General features: G+C 42.4%; 1 protein-coding gene and 1 long non-coding RNA gene across 2 annotated transcripts; one reads left to right on the plus strand and one right to left on the minus strand.

Moving 5' to 3' along the window:
• Positions 1-3,119: 3,119 nt before the first annotated feature.
• Positions 3,120-4,239, minus strand: LOC142588283 (uncharacterized). Its single transcript, XR_012829700.1, has 2 exons — positions 4,098-4,239; positions 3,120-3,348 (listed from the first exon to the last, which is right to left on the minus strand). It is a non-coding gene; the product is annotated as an uncharacterized LOC142588283 (long non-coding RNA).
• A 462-nt stretch (positions 4,240-4,701) lies between these two features.
• On the plus strand, positions 4,702-16,162 carry LOC142588287 (ataxin-3-like). Its single transcript, XM_075699866.1, has 5 exons — positions 4,702-5,231; positions 7,626-7,790; positions 10,228-10,364; positions 11,944-12,098; positions 15,709-16,162. Exons 1-5 carry the CDS (start codon positions 5,208-5,210, stop codon positions 15,945-15,947), a joined length of 720 nt encoding a protein of 239 aa, XP_075555981.1. The 5' UTR covers positions 4,702-5,207; the 3' UTR covers positions 15,948-16,162.
• Positions 16,163-17,118: the final 956 nt, after the last annotated feature.

The following is a 17,118-nucleotide window of genomic DNA, read 5'->3' on the forward strand; positions in this document are numbered from 1 at the left end:
CTGGTGTGGAGATAAACAGGGGAAATATCCACAACTGCATTATATGGGCTGTGAAAACATATCATATTAGTCTTCAATTTATTAATGAACATTTTGTTGTTAATGAACCAATCAAGTAGTTTACAGACATCATACTGTAACACTCTAACGGCTTCATTCGAAAGTTTGTTCGATACAACTAAAGCCGTGTCATCAGCGTATAAATAAATTTTAGATTTTAGTGGTAAGCAAGCAAGACCATTCATGTAAATGTTAAACAAAAGCGGTCCCAATATGGACCCTTGCGGTACCCCTGATTTAACACGCAACAAAGAACTATAGGACTTTAGGACTATAGGCCACACGGACACACTGCTGTCTGCCTGTTAAATAATTTTTTAAAAATGAGTAATACCATAATACTGAAACCACATCTGCTTAGTTTGGATAGTAACTGTTCATGATCCAATGTGTCAAATGCTCGTTGTAAATCAACGAAAAGAGTCAAAACAACATTGTTATTGATTTCGTTACAGATATGGTCGTTAAAATCTTCCAACAGGCCCACAGTACTCTGTCCCGGGCGAAAGCCAAACTGCGCTGGATTAATAAGTTTGAGCTTTTCACAGAATGAGGCCATATTAACATAGACTATTTTTTCCAATATGCTTGCCAAAGACGAAAGAATTGAAATTGGTCGGTAATTCTCGTAAAGTTTTCGAGATCCTTTCTTATAAAGAGGTTTCACAATGCTAACTTTCATGTTTTCATGTATCTGACCGGTTTTTAATGTTTCATTTAGAATGTAAAGTAGTGTTGATTTGAGCACATCGAAATTCGCAGCTATATCTCTTATCCTAATTTTATCAAAACCTGGAGATTTTGTTAAACTATAATGAGATCTATAGTGACTATAATGACATCATAGTCTGTATAAACAAGAGCAAATTTTGGTCACCAGCTGCATTTAAGGTTGCACCATGCGAGACATACACAGTATTCCCATTCGACGCTTCTGACAAACTTGTGAAATCAAGATTTAGCATTTATGATGTAGAATTTGCGATGCTAAGCTCACATTCGGCTTGGGGCTACTTCCGTGTCAACCCCTCCCAAACGTTTTGGGACCATTATGGCTTCTGTTGGAGACTGACCTTTCTAACATCAGTGCACCAACTGCAAATGCTCAACAAGAGTGAGAGCTCCAGGTTAATTTTAACCACTTGGAATTTCTTTTGTTACTCTAGAACCGAAGACTGTAGACACAATTTTTCTTTCTCAATATTACGCACGAAGGAATGTGTCCAACACAGCTAGGAATCAAACACACAACCTTGACTCCACAGCAGAGTAAACAGAAGTGCACCACTGTGACACGAGTGTTCTATTGCAATAAAAAAGTTGCTTGTCGTACGCAGATTAATGAATAAACTTTTAAGTTTCAAAGCTGCTCCTGCACTGTGACCTTGGCTACCTGAGGTTCTCCGAAGCTCAATGAATTCTCGGTACACAGGCATCTGTGGATCATGCCCCTCAAAATGTGGCTGCTGGCACTAGGAAAGGTAGGCATAACTGGGCGCATAATAGAATCTTGGAGAAATAGTAGTACAAAAATCACAGGTATGGCATGAGTGCTGTTGACAGAGGGCACACGCAGCGCACTTTTGAGGCTGTGCCCAGAGTTTGCCTTACTTTGGCCGACAATAATAAAAGCCTGTCTATTTTATGCACAGCGATTAGCAGTGATAACCATTTTATGATCTTTCTCCCTTGCCTCTATGGTTGCCTTCCTTACCTTTAAGAAGCCTTCACTTTTATAATCAGAGACCGAAACTTTAGGGCAAAATGCCTATTATTTCCTTGTGTCCTTACAGTGCCTAAGCACAAACCATGGGTCTAGAAAAATTTTAGTAACACTTTCCTTGTGCCTACAAATGCCTATATTAAATTTAGTGCCTATATTGCATTTTCAGAGTCTAAATATGTCTTTTGATACACACCGCAGCTGTGCATCAAATATGCAACCTCATGCTTAGTAGTGCAACACCACAGCTACGAAGCCACCACAGCAGGTACCTGAATGTGAATGCAGTGTGGAAGATATCGAAAACAATTGTCAACAGCATCATTATAGCACACAGAAATAGGGTGTTGCTGCCTGTACAGGGAAGCGCAATATCTTAAAGTTTCATCGGGAGTTCGGGAGAACCAGTTCAGTGAAATGGCTATACGTTCACCACATCGGACCTCCATACCGCTGGTCAGAAAAATTGTTCTTCCGTTCACCCAACAATGTTTTCTTTGTATTTCCCACTACATTTTGCAATGGTAGGCATTATTATACAGAGAAGCTTCTGTGCTTGAAGGAATTAAGAGGAAGCTTCAGCTTGGGAGCTCTCATCTAAACGTGCGAGAACACAAATAATTTTTCTCTATAGCTTCTAAACTTGCAAACTAAGATCACTGCATGGATTTTGATGGTTTGTTGCATTTAAAAGTACAATTTAAAACCTAGGAACCACAACAAGTGCATTTTGAATTTATGCCATAAATTTTCTAGGAAGATTTTTGAAAATTGCAAAATTTCAAGAAACTAATGTCTGAAGTTTATACGACTAGCTCAGCAAATAAAAAAAATCTGTAAACTGCACCTACTAACGTCACCTAAAGCATACAGAGTTGACGTATTATACGCCGCTTTGAGATATACCGCTAATTCATGAGTAGGACTTCTGCAAAACCCTTGATAACACTAACAGTTTGATATAGGCGTGTAAATTCAAATCATGTTAGTCTGCTTTAAACACTCTAACAGATGCAATTGACAGAACTGCAATATCTTGGTGCAGACTGTAGATTTGTGGACTTCGCACTTCTAATTTTTATACTTACCAATTTTTTGCAATTCTTGTAAAGAAATTCTAGGTCCTCAGTGAAAAATTCTCATTCTCGGGGTTGCTAGAATTTCAACTTTCACCCATAAATGCAACAAATTACATTGTAATCAGTCGAGCTGATTTTTCAAAGCAGCATTTCTGCATTTTACATGCATTTCAGCAGTAAAATTGGAGTTGGTCCTAATCCAAGGCTTCCTTTAAAGACGTTCAATACACTTTCAGGCATGGGAGCTGAACAGCAAGTTTGACTACAGATGCCATGTTTATTCAAATATACAGGTGTTTCTCTCATGGCCATGGCGGCTTCTCGCCCGGTGCATATTCTCGACCATAGAGCTTGCTTTTGCCTCGATATCTGGTCAGGCTCAGGTTGTCCTCGCGGTCAAGCTTTGATCCCACGGCATAAGCGAGAACCAAAAATGGGATACCCGAGAAGTACCTTGCTCTGCGCAACAGTGTTGCCACGTCCATGCTGAAAAGCAGAGGTTCATCAACTCATTGCATGAATACATTCACTGTAAATTTCTACAAGCCTACCTTCTTCTGGCTACTTGCATCAGCACTGCCTAACTCTTGTGCTACAATCAAAGTTATGGAAAGTAATGTTCATGCGCTTTTAGTTCAAGGCAACAAGACTGATGCCACTGTACAGGGCATGTTATAACTACACTAAAGTGCCAGTTAGATAAATGACGTGAACCCATTAAGAACAGTAGTGAGCTTTGCACATATTGGGCCGGTCTGGACCCATACTTTATAAACAGTCATGGTAACACGTTGCGCAAGTACATTCATTAATGATTCTTGCAAGCCTACCTTCTGGTTATTTGCACCAGCACTACTAAACTCATGTCCCGACAACTTAAGCACAGCGAAGTAATGTTTGAACATGGCGCAAAGCAGCCTGACGAAAGTCACGGTACAAGGTGCGTTACACTTACTTCACATGGACAACAATGCCGTTTACAGCACGCAACCAACGTACGAAAGCCGCGCAGAACTTGCAATAAGCGTCGATCTACAGCAGGCGCGTAGCAACTCGGTGACGCATCAAGGGTCAGCTGTTTAAAGTACAGAGTGCGTCACTAAAGATGTTAAATACTTGTCCTCGTATGAGACCTTAAAAGATGCAAACTTTGGAATGTCTGCCGCTCACTGCACGCACCTTTACGTTCCTAAATTTGACTCTAACCTCCGACTCGGCAACGGAGAGCAACCCACCTGTATTGTAATGGCAGCTGTTCCAATCACTCGGCGCTTGCCTTGCTTTTTTTCCACCGTTGAGTGCGCGAGTAATCGGCGTAAATAAGCCAGCCACTGATAGTCGGGAAAAGAACGGTAGCGGCGTACCGCCGACAAACTTTGAGCAGAGGCCTGACTTTTTCTAGAGCAGTACCAGTGGCTGCCATACACCAAGCCGCTCAGCTCCTGGAAGGTATGACGGAAGAAAAAAAAATACGCGCAGTGATGAACAAGATAGTTTTTCTATGCGTGTGAGACAACACAATGAGGTCCATACACTTGCCTCAAAGCTTCTTCGCTTTGACCTTCGCTCAAGCTCGTCTCAAAGCTCGTCCGTTCTTGCCTTTTGGATGGGCTCGGATCGACCGACATGAAGGGCCTATCGGCTACTTTTGGATTTCAGCTGTTTCAACATAAATATATACAAGCACATACACATTTTGGATAATTCTTATTTACTTGATTGTTGAAATTTTATGTGGTACAGCCACTGTTTTGTTTTTATTTTCAAACATAGCCCATCCAAGTGTTTTTTTTATGTTGTTGTTTAAAATCAGCACATAACCTCAGTACTGAGCACTATGGTGCACCACGGTCAAAAAATTGTCATGATGACCTGATTACTTGCGGTAATCACAAGGTTAATGTGCATTTATAGCACATCTTTAGGTCACATTAGCTCGTGTAGAGTGGCGCGCTGCGCAAGTCTGCGGCGCTGCCGATACCGTAAGCGGAGGATGGTGATGTTTACGTGAAGATCTGCGACGAGCCGAAAGAGCTCGCCTCGCCCATCGTGGCCCATGAATATTGTCACGCGAAATTACCTCGCTTGCTGCACTCCGGCGTGGCTCGCTCACCGAGCTTAGGCCACCGTGTGTGTGCGCGCTACGCCCACGCCTTTCGTTACAGCCGACCACGTGAGACGCCGCCTACTCTCGGCCAGCGCGGCGCGCACAGGGGCTCCATTTTCGGCTGGTTAAAAATGATCATTGGACATTGCGAAAATGCGGACTTGTGCTGTCGTGAGCCGAGCTAGCCCTGTACGCTTGGCCGCCTACGACTCTTAAAGGTGCGGCTGTGCTCGCGAGGATGGAACGGATATTCCACGAGAAGGTGAGAGGCACATTTGCGCGGTAAAACTGTGCACCATGTCGTGGTTTCTGGTTTCGCCTCCCGCGTGTTCAAAAACCAGTAGCGTCCTGGCCGCTCGCTGCTGCTACTTTACAGTCACGTTCCGCCTCTGGATATGAGGGCAGAGTTGTTCCGAATTAATAAAGAAATAAAAATAACAATAAGGACACTTGACACACGCTTTCGAAAAAGCGCAGAGGTGTAACGCTGTCGGTGCGTTTTTCGCGCATGGCGTATGTACTGTACGTGCTGTCTCTTTTCAGTCATGAATGAAGACCAGCAGAGAGATTTTTTCGAAATAATTTACGCTCTTCGTTGTTCTCGGCACTGTGCTGCTCTCGAAAATCTCCGCAGGTGTTGAAATGTTCAGAAATTTGGTACTCGCTTTTGTAAAATGTCTGTAAGGTGCAGGCGCGCTTGCGCAGAGCGAAAATCCTAGGTAGTCGTAGAAGCTTTCACTCGGCAGTAACGACCTACAAGCGCGTGGCAGAAGAGACATTGCTCATGCCCGGGTCTCTGTGGAGGGGTTAGAGCTAAATAAGAGGCTGTTTCAGTTCACCATCCCTGACACGAGAAAGTCGAAAATGTCGAAATATTTTAGTTGCAGTAGTGCACTGTGGTTGCCGTAGCGTCGGCAATGCGGGAAAAGCTCGCCGTGCAAAAACGAATAAAATGTAGCGACAGTTAAGCTCGAATATAACGAACCCGGATAAAGCAAATTCGCTATATATCGAGCGTGCGGAATTAGCTGATTCAAGCTCATGTAAGATAACTTGTAACGGACTGGACACTGGATACATTGAACTCTGAACATCTGCCAACACCATAAAGCTGCTTGCATGTTGCTCACGCAGTGATCTGGAGAGTTATTTGTAATGTTTCGTTTGTTTTTGTCATGATCTAGCTTGCCTCTTTTCTCCATTGGGCATAACAGACTTCTATGTAACAGCACATCACAAAAGTATTGAAGTTCATTATAGACAAGTTTGGGTGTGTCAAATTGCTTGATGTATTGAACTATTTTTAGCAGATGAGTCTGTTTGATATAACTGGGTTCGACTGTATTTTAAGAGTAATTTAACAGCACAAATAGTTAGGAAATAGACTGCCCAGAACAACACCTCATCAAATGTTGTAGGCCTTTGCACACGGAATATTCTTTTCTGTCATGGAGGTGGATAAAGTCTGAGAGGTGAGTAGCTGTCTCACATAATCTTGACCCTTGTTTTGTGAAAAAGTGTCAAGCCAGCACTTAGACATCTTGAAACCATTTGTTTGCAAAAGTGTTCAAAATCTATAAATTTTCAAAATGTCTATGGCCTCACTGTTTCATAAATTGTCCCCCTGTTATAAACTTGACTGTTACCATAAGCTGGAACGACTGCATACTCCTGTGCGACTGTTTCTCATCTTGAAAACAGCACCACCGAAAAAGCAGACATGGAGTGACATGACAGTTCATGACTGTGTTTTTTCTGTAGCACCATGTACAAAATAAACCCATAACAATGTGCCCAACTGTCAGTTCTTTGTGACTGTTGGTGCAGTATTAGGGTAAGGCATCAGCTGTTGGCCAGAGCTTTAAAAAGGGTAGCATCAAATCTGGCATGTGACATTAAAGAATAAAGGTTTGCAAGAGTTGTGCTAAAATATGACATCATGCGGTGCAGTGCAGCATTTTATCATGCATTTACAAATGCATACTCTTACCATCACTGCACGAAACACTGCAAGGCTTACTGTGCATTATGTTTCGCCAGCTATTACATTGCGGGCAAAACTGCAATTTTTTTCCAAGTGTTTCTTTAAGTTTTCTTGAAGGTTTCATGTTAAAATCTTCAATACTGTTTCTTCTCGAACCAACAACTTCTTACCATAATTAATCATATCACCACCTTGCTGCAAGATTTAGGTGGCCCTCACCTTTCACTATATGGCCATGTTGCTTCTTTATGCCCTCTTGAAGCTTTGCAGCAGTGTAGCAATGTTTTCCATTGCTTGGATGTAGCCAAATTCTGTCAGCCTTTTTCACTACACACGTTCAGCTCTCAGCATCTTAGTACATTTACTTGTTTATTTGTTGAATACCTCAAAGGTAGGGTTATACTACATGAAGGGGTGGGCAAGACATGGCAAACAGCCGAAGTTAGGTTGGATGACCTGAGTAAAGGGTTTCTTCAATGGCAGTCTTGAAGCGAGAAACATTGGTGATAGGAGTGGTGTTGGTAGTTAGAGAATTACAATCCTTGGCTGTGCATAGGAAAGAAGCAACTGTCAAAACATTGTCGCACGAGGCATGTGTGCAGAATTTTTATGGCTATCACGGGAGATACGATGCTAATATTCGGCGTCTTGCTTTGTCTCTCTCTCGCACAGCAAGAAGGCTCGCTGTGTGCTCAGCACTGCCTCAATGGACTGCTTCAGGGCGAATACTTCACTGCTGTTGAATTGGCAACCATCGCCCAGCAAATTGATGAGCAAGAACGCGAGACGATGGCCGAAGGGGGCCTCAACAGTGACGACTACCAGCGTTTTATGCATGTGAGTGAGTTAGACTTGACTCAACGCATATTCTGTTCAGAGGCACTTAGAAGCAAAGCATTAAACCTGGGTGTACTGGAACGGCTTGCAGATGGCACCAGAGAAGATGGACAAATACGGAAAACATGAAGACGAACACGAAGCACGCTAACTTTGTGATCGTCTTGACGTATTCCTATTTGTCTTTCGTGTTATCTTGTGCTGTTTGCAAGCAGTGACAGACCAACTGGCCCAACAACACATTCTGATGGTTGGTCGGCTACCATGAAATGTCACAAAGCCAACTCGTATCAAGTCAGACTCTTGCACACCACAGAGTTTCACTTGCATTATCTGAATCCAATAAAATATGGGCCAAATGACAGAAGTATATATACGAACAGACGCTCAGACAATGTAGTCTACATGTATGAGTGACAGTTACTGTAATAGAAAGAATAGAGAGTCCCCGTTTGTGTACAGAATATCAGAGCCATGATCATGAACATGTCATGTGTCTTGTGTACAATGCAACATAGCTGAACCCTTCAACTAGTGCAGGCTGTCATACTTCCCTTGTTAACTCAAACACCAGCATCAAATGTCGGCAAATATTCACTATTGATGCTATATCTACATCCTCCCATCAGCCTTATTTGGCCTTGTTACTTGGGGATGGCAAGAAATTTTACTGAACACATTGTTTAATCAGTTGAAAACTGCATTTGGAGATGTAGTGGGCCAGCCAAAATATGCATATTTGTTTGCATTCACTGTAATGTTTAGTTATCAAAAGTCTACTGTAGTATGAACTCTATAATATGACCCGTAATCGGTTGTCTTCAGCAGAAGGAACACTGGTGTTGTTCTAAGAAAGAATAATTTTCCTGTCACCCTGATTTAATGTTTGCCATTAGTGTCCCCGTAAAGGAACAGCAAACAAAGTATTATCTCAAGCTACGCTGGTGTGTTAAACATCCAGAACATGGAACAGGTGACATTTGCCATAGATGCAACCTTTATACTTTGTTCTGATAAGCCAGCATTTCTTGTTTTATAAAAAAAGTAATGTGTTTTCACAAATATGGCAAGAGTCCTTTTTGTGTGAATATCAGAGCAACAGAGTACTTTGCTTTGTACTCGGTATGTATTTAGAACATTTATGAGAAAATACCCCAACCCACATTCATGCTGCAAAATGTGGTGAGCTCGACCTGCCAGGCAACACGGCTGTTAAGAAAAGTGAACTTGCCAGTGACTTGTGAAAAATGCAGAAGTGCAAGTCAGCTGGAGCACAACGAAAGTCCTTCAGTACTGGCATTACGATGAGGATCGGGGGCAAGTCTCTCAGTGTGACAAGCAGCGCAGACAAGCTAGCCAGTTAACACAGCTTAGAACTCTCTGGCAAATCTTTACATAGAGGGTCACTTTGCTTGAATGATTCCCTTCTAGGAACCTCCAGTTCAGCGGCATGATCCACTCCGACGACGTGTGCCCTTGTGGTGCCATCTCTGCTGGTGCAGAAATATGTTCCCATCTGGCTCTTTTGGAAGCCGATCCTCTTAGAATGTTTAGCACAGGCACAAGCAGACCTTAAGGGGATATTAAAGATAAAAATTATTTGTGCTGTTTTGGTAAATTACCCTTCCACAATACCAAAAAACACTCTTACCATAAGAGACGCTTGGTAAGCAAGAAATGTCTCAATTACAAGACAGATGACGACACCACCCTGTAGTTCCTGCACCAGGGGCCCGAAGACTTAAAACTATTACAGTCTCTTTTGATTCCAAATCGGCCACTAGCCGTCCCTGATAGGTCACAATGGTTTGGGTGCAGCCCGTATAGGCGGGCTCCACACCCATATAGGCAGAGCTCGAGCCATTTTGACCTATCAAGGAGGGCTAATAACCTATTTGAAATAAAAACAGATTGGAATAATTTTACGTTATAGCGCCCTGCACACCGTGAGGTCCTGGATTTTGGCGCCGTCTGCTTAACTACCTTGTTATTGAAAAAGGCCTGACATTAAATGTGGGAGGTTTCCTGGACCACAACGGCTGAAATGCAAAAAAATATATATATTTTGGACTCCGTGACATCCTTCTGATGTGTACCGGCTCTGGGATTTCAGCACGAAATATAAAAATGAAACTGTGACCATCATTTTCTATTCTAATAACCAACCTATTACCATGCACTCAGCAAAAGTACAGTTCTTCAAAATTACTTTATCAATCTACACTGATCCAATGTTACTCTTCAGTGTCTCTTTAAAGGCGGGGCTGTACTAACACTATCTTGTCCTTGACAGGGGGATGTCAGTACCTATGTCTTCTTGTTCTGTCTCTTTGCACTCAGCGTACAGCAGTTTCTGTGTTCAAGCACAGGCTAGGCTGGCTGCAATTGCTGACTCTTTGTGACTCTATGCTCAGGTTTCATTTTCCTTCAAATGCAGCAACCATCCGGGAACCTGGATGACAGTGGCTACTTCTCTGTGCAAGTGATTGCCAATGCACTCAAAGTGTGGGGCCTCGAACTTGTGCCTTACAACAGCACTGACCCGGTGGCGCAGGCAGCTCAAGCAGATCCTACGTGAGTTTCCAGAACCCATCACGGGCAACTTCTTCAGTGATTGTTCTTCTTCTTTTCCTTTTTTCTTTTAAGGACGTACACGTCACTATTTGTTCTCACAGTTTTGTTGATGGCTACACTATCACAGGTTATCTCTGTTGAAGGAGGGGGAGCAGTGCCTGGGTGCTCCTCACTGCAAACCGTGAAATAGCTTAGTAATACGTATTGGCTGTATTGCCAGGCTCCTTCCCTCCCCCCCCTTTTTTTTTGGATAAGCTACCGCTTTCACTGCAGGCAAAGCACACACAATTAGATATACCGGAAAGATGCCTAGCTTAGGCACCTTTCTTGTATGCATTGTGTTTGCACTCAAAGCTAGCTTTAAAAAAACGGTGCAGATTTTGGCACTGTAAAGCCCAGTAGTGAGCCTGCATGGTATTTGACCACTGTGACGAAGTGTAGCACTGAATGTAGCGCCATCAGTACTGTAAACATAGTTGTCATATTACTGTGTTTGCCATAGCTGAGTTTAATGAGCTATGTATTGGTACTGACTGTCTAACCTGTAAAGACTTGTCAAAAAGTAACGAGCACTATAGTACACCACAAGATTCTATTTAGTCTGGCCACTGCTTCGAGAGTGAGCACTACTATCTTGGCAAGTGCACGTACCATATGATGTCGATCTTGGCTTCACACAATTTTGTAGTCATATACTTCAATCTAACCGCTTGCCACCTTTTTGAATGGAGGGAAGTCAAGTACGTTGTATGAGGTGACAGTTGACAAGAGCAATGCCACCTCCCAACCTAGGAGAAAGTGTTCTGTGCCGTTGAGCGATAATTATTTTCATGCATATGTAGTTATCCCCCTGTCAACCTGAATGTGATCTAGGAGCAGAAACAGTTCCTTCGAGTTGCAGTTATTCAAGTTGGTCTAAAGAGACAGTTTTTATTTGTAACACAGTTGGTATCTTGCTCCCAAAAGGCACATCTCACTGGTTTGCTTTTTGCTTACCCAGTTCCTGGCATTGGCTTCCTTGCAATTACAAAGAAATGTTGGACTGCATAAAAAGCCTAGTTTAAGGTAGTGTGAATATAGAGCAACCTTCACACGAAACCTTACATTTAAAGTAAAAGAAGATACATCACAAAAAGCTAACAGAAATAGACGCTCTTATGCTAATACTGACCAGGAGGTGGGTGGGGAATGAAGTCACCTTTACCAGTTGCTAAAAATGACACAGAACCTAGAGTGCTCAAAAATCACACGTGACCTCTGAGATTAGCAGCACCTGCAACACACTGAAAATCTTGGAGGCAATGTGTTAGGATTTAGGATTTGCGCCATGCCCATGAGGCTCGTCTGTCTGCTTAAGTGCTACTGGGAGACTATACATAAGCAAATCGCACAATTAGCAGCCCTGCAGTTTTGCCAAGTTTGCTTCTATAGTATGTGCTACTCATACTATACTATACTTCGGTTAATTTAGTTGAAGTGAAATTTCGTTGGAATTCACTATTAAAGAATCTATCAGCAGGGACAAACGTTGCTCGCACATTGTGCAGCAGTTAGTATACAACCTCCTGTCCGCTTGCAGCCTGTCAACGGCCTACATATGCAATTACAAGGAGCACTGGTTCACCATCCGCAAGCTGGGCGGCCGCTGGTTCAACCTCAACTCGCTCCTGTCAGGGCCTCAGCCCATCTCCAGGACCTATCTCGCACTCTTTCTCGCTCAGCTGCAGCAGGAAGGTAACCTAAGAGTCACAAACACTACCTCGTTTTTGTGCTGATAGGACAACCATGTTGCCCTTCACTCCCTCTTCCACCACACTCTTTCAACTCAATCATGTCTTTACGGAGAAGCTCGAATGAACTGAAAACCAATGGCCGAGTTTTTAAGTTCTTTTTGTATCTGCTCGGATTGTCAGGTGCGCCATTGCTAACCGCATAGTACAGTGTTAGAATCGCAGCTGCAGCCGAGATATCTTAATTTTTCATGTGTTCTCTCTGAGTGCTTTTTCATACAAGTGCCCAGAATGACTGTGTGACAGCATTTCACACAATCTCAGTCAAATGAGACATTTCTTGTTGGTGCACATTCTTTTGCTCTAACTCACAGTGCATGCACTTCTGCATTCCAACGCACTTCGAAACTTTTCACCACTTGCGGTGTTCCTGCATCGTCCTACAGCTTACTGTACAGAAGTGTTCGTGGTGTTAGGAAAGTAAGGATTGGCAGAAACCTTACCAAAATTTTTGTGGAATTGTGTTTAGCGGTGGCACGTGTTGGGGGGGCCAGAATTCAGTATGGTTTGTTTGCGCTGGTAGTTGCGTGAACATTGTCTTGGTTGATGAGACAATGCTGGCAATGGCAGATGAAACCCCAAAAGGAAAGTCGCATGAAGCAAGTTGCATAGATTGAGAGAAGGCAAAACAGGTAATGATGCCAGAAATATGAAGCTACGTATATTGTTCAGTGCATTGTACGTGAAGGCTATTGCTTTAACATTGTACCTGTAACTTGTTGAGGTGAAATTAAAGGTATATCAAGTACCTACACATATGTTAATGCACAGTCGTCTTCACTTCTGTCTAGAGCACTGAATCTGTGTGCTATGAGGCAAAGAAATTGATGCCTGTGCACTCCTGGCCGGTTTCAGAGCCAATGCTTGCAGAAAACGAAAGCCAAAAGGATGTGCAGGCTACACAGTAGTTAGCCTGGAACCAAATAGATGCTGTGTTAATTACTCTTTCTTTGATTTGCAGAACACTCTATACAGTAGTGTGGACATGATGGAAAAATGGCTTCTAGCAACTGGAAAAATATTATAGTGTGGATGTCTGTACATTGCATTAGTAAGATCTTGGTGAGGGCTAGTTGGTTCATATTCATAATTGAGGTTGAAATGCGCGAATAAGACAAGGACACGAGGAAACAAATACCGCTTGCCTGTGCTATTCGTTTCCTTGTGTCCTTATTTGCGCTGTTCACCCTCAGTTCTGTATATTGATTCCACCCGACAAGGCAGTTCTGTGTTCCTTTTCTGCTTCTGTGTTATTCTACTTTCTACTACTATTCTACTTCTGTGTTAAACAGGGTAATTAGCTTTATTCTCAGTCACATTGCGGTTGGGACAAAAAGTGAGAACTTTTGTTTTGATATGTCAGTGTGCATTAAAAGCCTCAGGGAACAGAATAATCCAAAGCCTAACAGTTTCACATGCCCCACAGGAAAGGTAAAGCTTTTGGATGTCACAACTTGTCAACATACATTGCATTCCGATTTTGAAAGAAATCCATGAGCTCATCATTTGTAGACACTCCCACTTTGTGTCCATGGCACACTTTATGTTTCATATGTAACGTTACATCCTAGCACGAGTCATCATGGCTGAATAATAATTTTAAAAAATTTTGTAGTATTGAAATAAAAATAGCCCTTTACATGCTGTTTTAACGTAGTGCACCTTGAAGGCATGCCCGGCTAGCACTATTCAGTCTGTCACAATTGTTTCATGGTGATGATGATGAAATCATTGTGACAAATGGAACTGCTAGCCAGGTGTGCCTTCAAGGTATCCTGGCTCTCGGAGAACGATTCCAATCCAAATCCACCACATCCTGGCATTCCCACGCATACAACAGTGTGGTGCCAGTTTTCCCCCTAGGTAATATTGTAAGAAACTCTATGCTCGCGGCATGCTGGAAATCTCTCTCTGGTTGAGATTTGCGTTATATATGCTAACAACCAGGTGCACGGGTCTGCTAAGCAAATTAGATAATTACAAGCCCAACAGCTTTGCCAGCATTACTTCACTAGTGCATATACCACTTATTTATAGCCAACTTAGTCATGAAGTTTCCTTGCAATTAGACATTTAAGTTATATCTTACCTTTTTCTAAGTAATGCTGTTAAACAGGCTAGCTGGTTGCTGTTAAATTCTTGATTCGTATTGCAAACACAATAGAGACATGTACTTGTAGAAGTGACAGAAAGGCCAAGACATCTTGCAGATCACAGGTGAATATGTCAGTGCAGCTGATATTTTGATTGCAGACGTCTTATGTAGGTTTAAATAAGAACCTAACAGGTTGTTCCTTGAGGCATTCAGCATCAAAAAAGCAGGTGATAACTGCATTAGCATCATTTCTGTTGGCATCACAAAGAAAAAGAAATATCTCAGTCAGAGGATGAGCGGCAGGCATGTGCAGTTACAATGCTGTGTTCTATGGCTCTTTCTTGTGTTAAAGGGATACTAAAGACACGGGGGCTAAGGGCACCTCAAGCTGCCTCATTGCAGCTTTTATCTTAGCCCCTGTCATTGTATTTTAGCAATGGAAACAAATAAAGAAAGAAAGAAAAGAAAGTCAATGTGGACGGTTAAAATACTATTCCAGAAACCGTGCAGGGCTTGTTTTGTGCCAAGAAAATACTTAGTTTAAGAGAAAAACATGTCTGGAGGGTCCACATACCTTTAGCGCAATTCAAATCGGCCACGCCCGAGTGGGAAGTGGCGACATTACAATATGCCATCAATGCCCTTTACTTCCGTCGGTGAGTAAAACAGTGCCAGACAGATGGTGCTACGTTTCTTTGCACAAAATGCAAATGCATGGCCATGGAGAAAGCAAACGAAAACAGAGCATTACCACTGCAGCTGCTCTTGGTCAAGTGGCATGGACCATTCGGGCATCCCACAACATCGCATGGACATGGAATTATCTGCTACATGCAGTTTGTGAGAGTTTCACGAGCCAGCAAGCCCAACACAGCACTATCCGATAACGAAACTACCGAAATGTGAAAGCACGGGCAGCACAGAGTCAAGCAAAAACGAAACATGTCTGCCTGCATCATTGTCAAGGGTAACATCAATGAGTTCTTTTTTCTAAAGGTTGACTAGAACCAGACAAGCAGCATTTTCTTCCATATTATAATGCAATGATCTTTTCATTACAGCTGGTTGAGTACTAGTGACAGAATTATAATGAGGAGTGCATATGTCATTGCGCTAGTACTTATATATCCTGGGCATCTCAAATCGTATCCTGCATTTACCTGAATTTCTCGGTTACTAAAGCTTTGTTCGCGATAATGCTGATATCTTACGAGGTTCTTGAGCATTAATCTACCACTTTAGCTTGCCTTAGTATTTGCCTTTAGTATCCGTTTAAGCAAACATAAGCTGTAGTCCAGCATTTGCATTGGTTTGAAGTTTCTGCTTTTCTCTCTGTCATCCATTTTTTTTTCGCTGGTAATAATAATTATGTTCAAAGCCATGACTGTATAGTTTCTCATGTGCATGGATGTTATTCCCACTGAGTAACACCTGCACCATTTCTGCTTCTCTGGAATAGGTTACTCCATCTTCGTAGTGGTTGGCGAACTACCGCAGTGCCAAGCAGACGACTTTCTCGAGGAAGACAGTGACCGTGATCTCCAGGAGGCACTGCAGCAGAGCCTGCAGGAGAGCCAGCAGGAGAGCCAGCAGGAGAGCCAGCAGGCGAGCCAGCAGGCGAAGACGCCAACCGAGCCCTCCACGCTGTCTGATGACGAAATGCTAGAGGCTGCCCTAAGACTTTCCATGGAGAGCTGACACCGGTGCATCGAAACAAACTATGCAAGGTTCTGCGTCATACCCCGTTGATTTTTTAACATGTTGGCACCGTGCTTGCAAGGTCAACCCATGCAGCTGTGCACATTGAACTGGAAAATGCTGCAGGAGCACACTTTTACTGGTGCAAGTTGTTCTCTTTATGTGTAATGCAATATGTTAGTTTTGAGCCCAAATAAATCTATGCAGAAGCACCATTCTGTTGGAATCGTGTTTTTACGTGCAGTGATAAAAATGCCTTCTTTAATGTGATTAACATATTTAGTACACTTCATGCACTTTGCAGTATCTACCAATCTACATCTGGACCTAATCATTTTCCTTTCACGCCAACTTGGGTCACTGGGTGTGTGCCGCTCTTCAGTGAACCTCTTCAATGGCAAATCATTAGCACCTCACCACTTAACTTGTAATGAATTGGTTTGTGTACTTGGGCATGCAGGCCCATTGCTAAATGAAATGGCAGATGCATTGGCAAAGGCGCAGTAGATGGTCTTGCCATTCACATTCTTCTTTCATCAACTTTGATCATAGCAGCAAGATTTTGGAGGCAAATGATGCTGTGAGAATTCTGTCATAACAAATGCCCCAGATCTTAAACTGAGCCTCTGCAAAGGTAATTCATGCAAAACAAGAAGACTTAAAGTGGCTATTAGTAGACTATGATGTTGCATAGCACATTAAAGTGTTTATTAACACAGGCCTGGCCTGGCACCCTCACCGATTTGTTCTGTTTGTGGGGAAGAAACCAGAGAACCTTTTTTCATTTCTTGTATTTATTACTTTAGAAAACAAACCTTAATCACTTCACCTTCTTGTATTAGATTGAACTACAATATTACTGTCCTTGGGTGCCTTGACAATTGGGCACAGCAATGGGAAGATGTGTGCTGCATCCAGAATTTCCTTGAGAACTAGCGAGATTTAAAATCTAAATTCGAATTTTCTTTCAACCAATTTGATTTCCAATTCTTTTATTTTCATTCCTACATTTTGATAAAATAAATCTCAACAATCTGTCTTCCATTTCAAACCCGCCAACTTTAAAATTTTGATTTCTTATTCTTAACATTTCCCTTTTTCTTTTTTTGAACTACTTGGTTCTTTGCCAATCTACCAGTGGGAATGTGCCACTAAATCAAAGGATCTACAT

This window comes from Dermacentor variabilis, chromosome 7 (genome assembly GCF_050947875.1).
Source record: "Dermacentor variabilis isolate Ectoservices chromosome 7, ASM5094787v1, whole genome shotgun sequence".
Classification (NCBI taxonomy): domain Eukaryota; kingdom Metazoa; phylum Arthropoda; class Arachnida; order Ixodida; family Ixodidae; genus Dermacentor; species Dermacentor variabilis.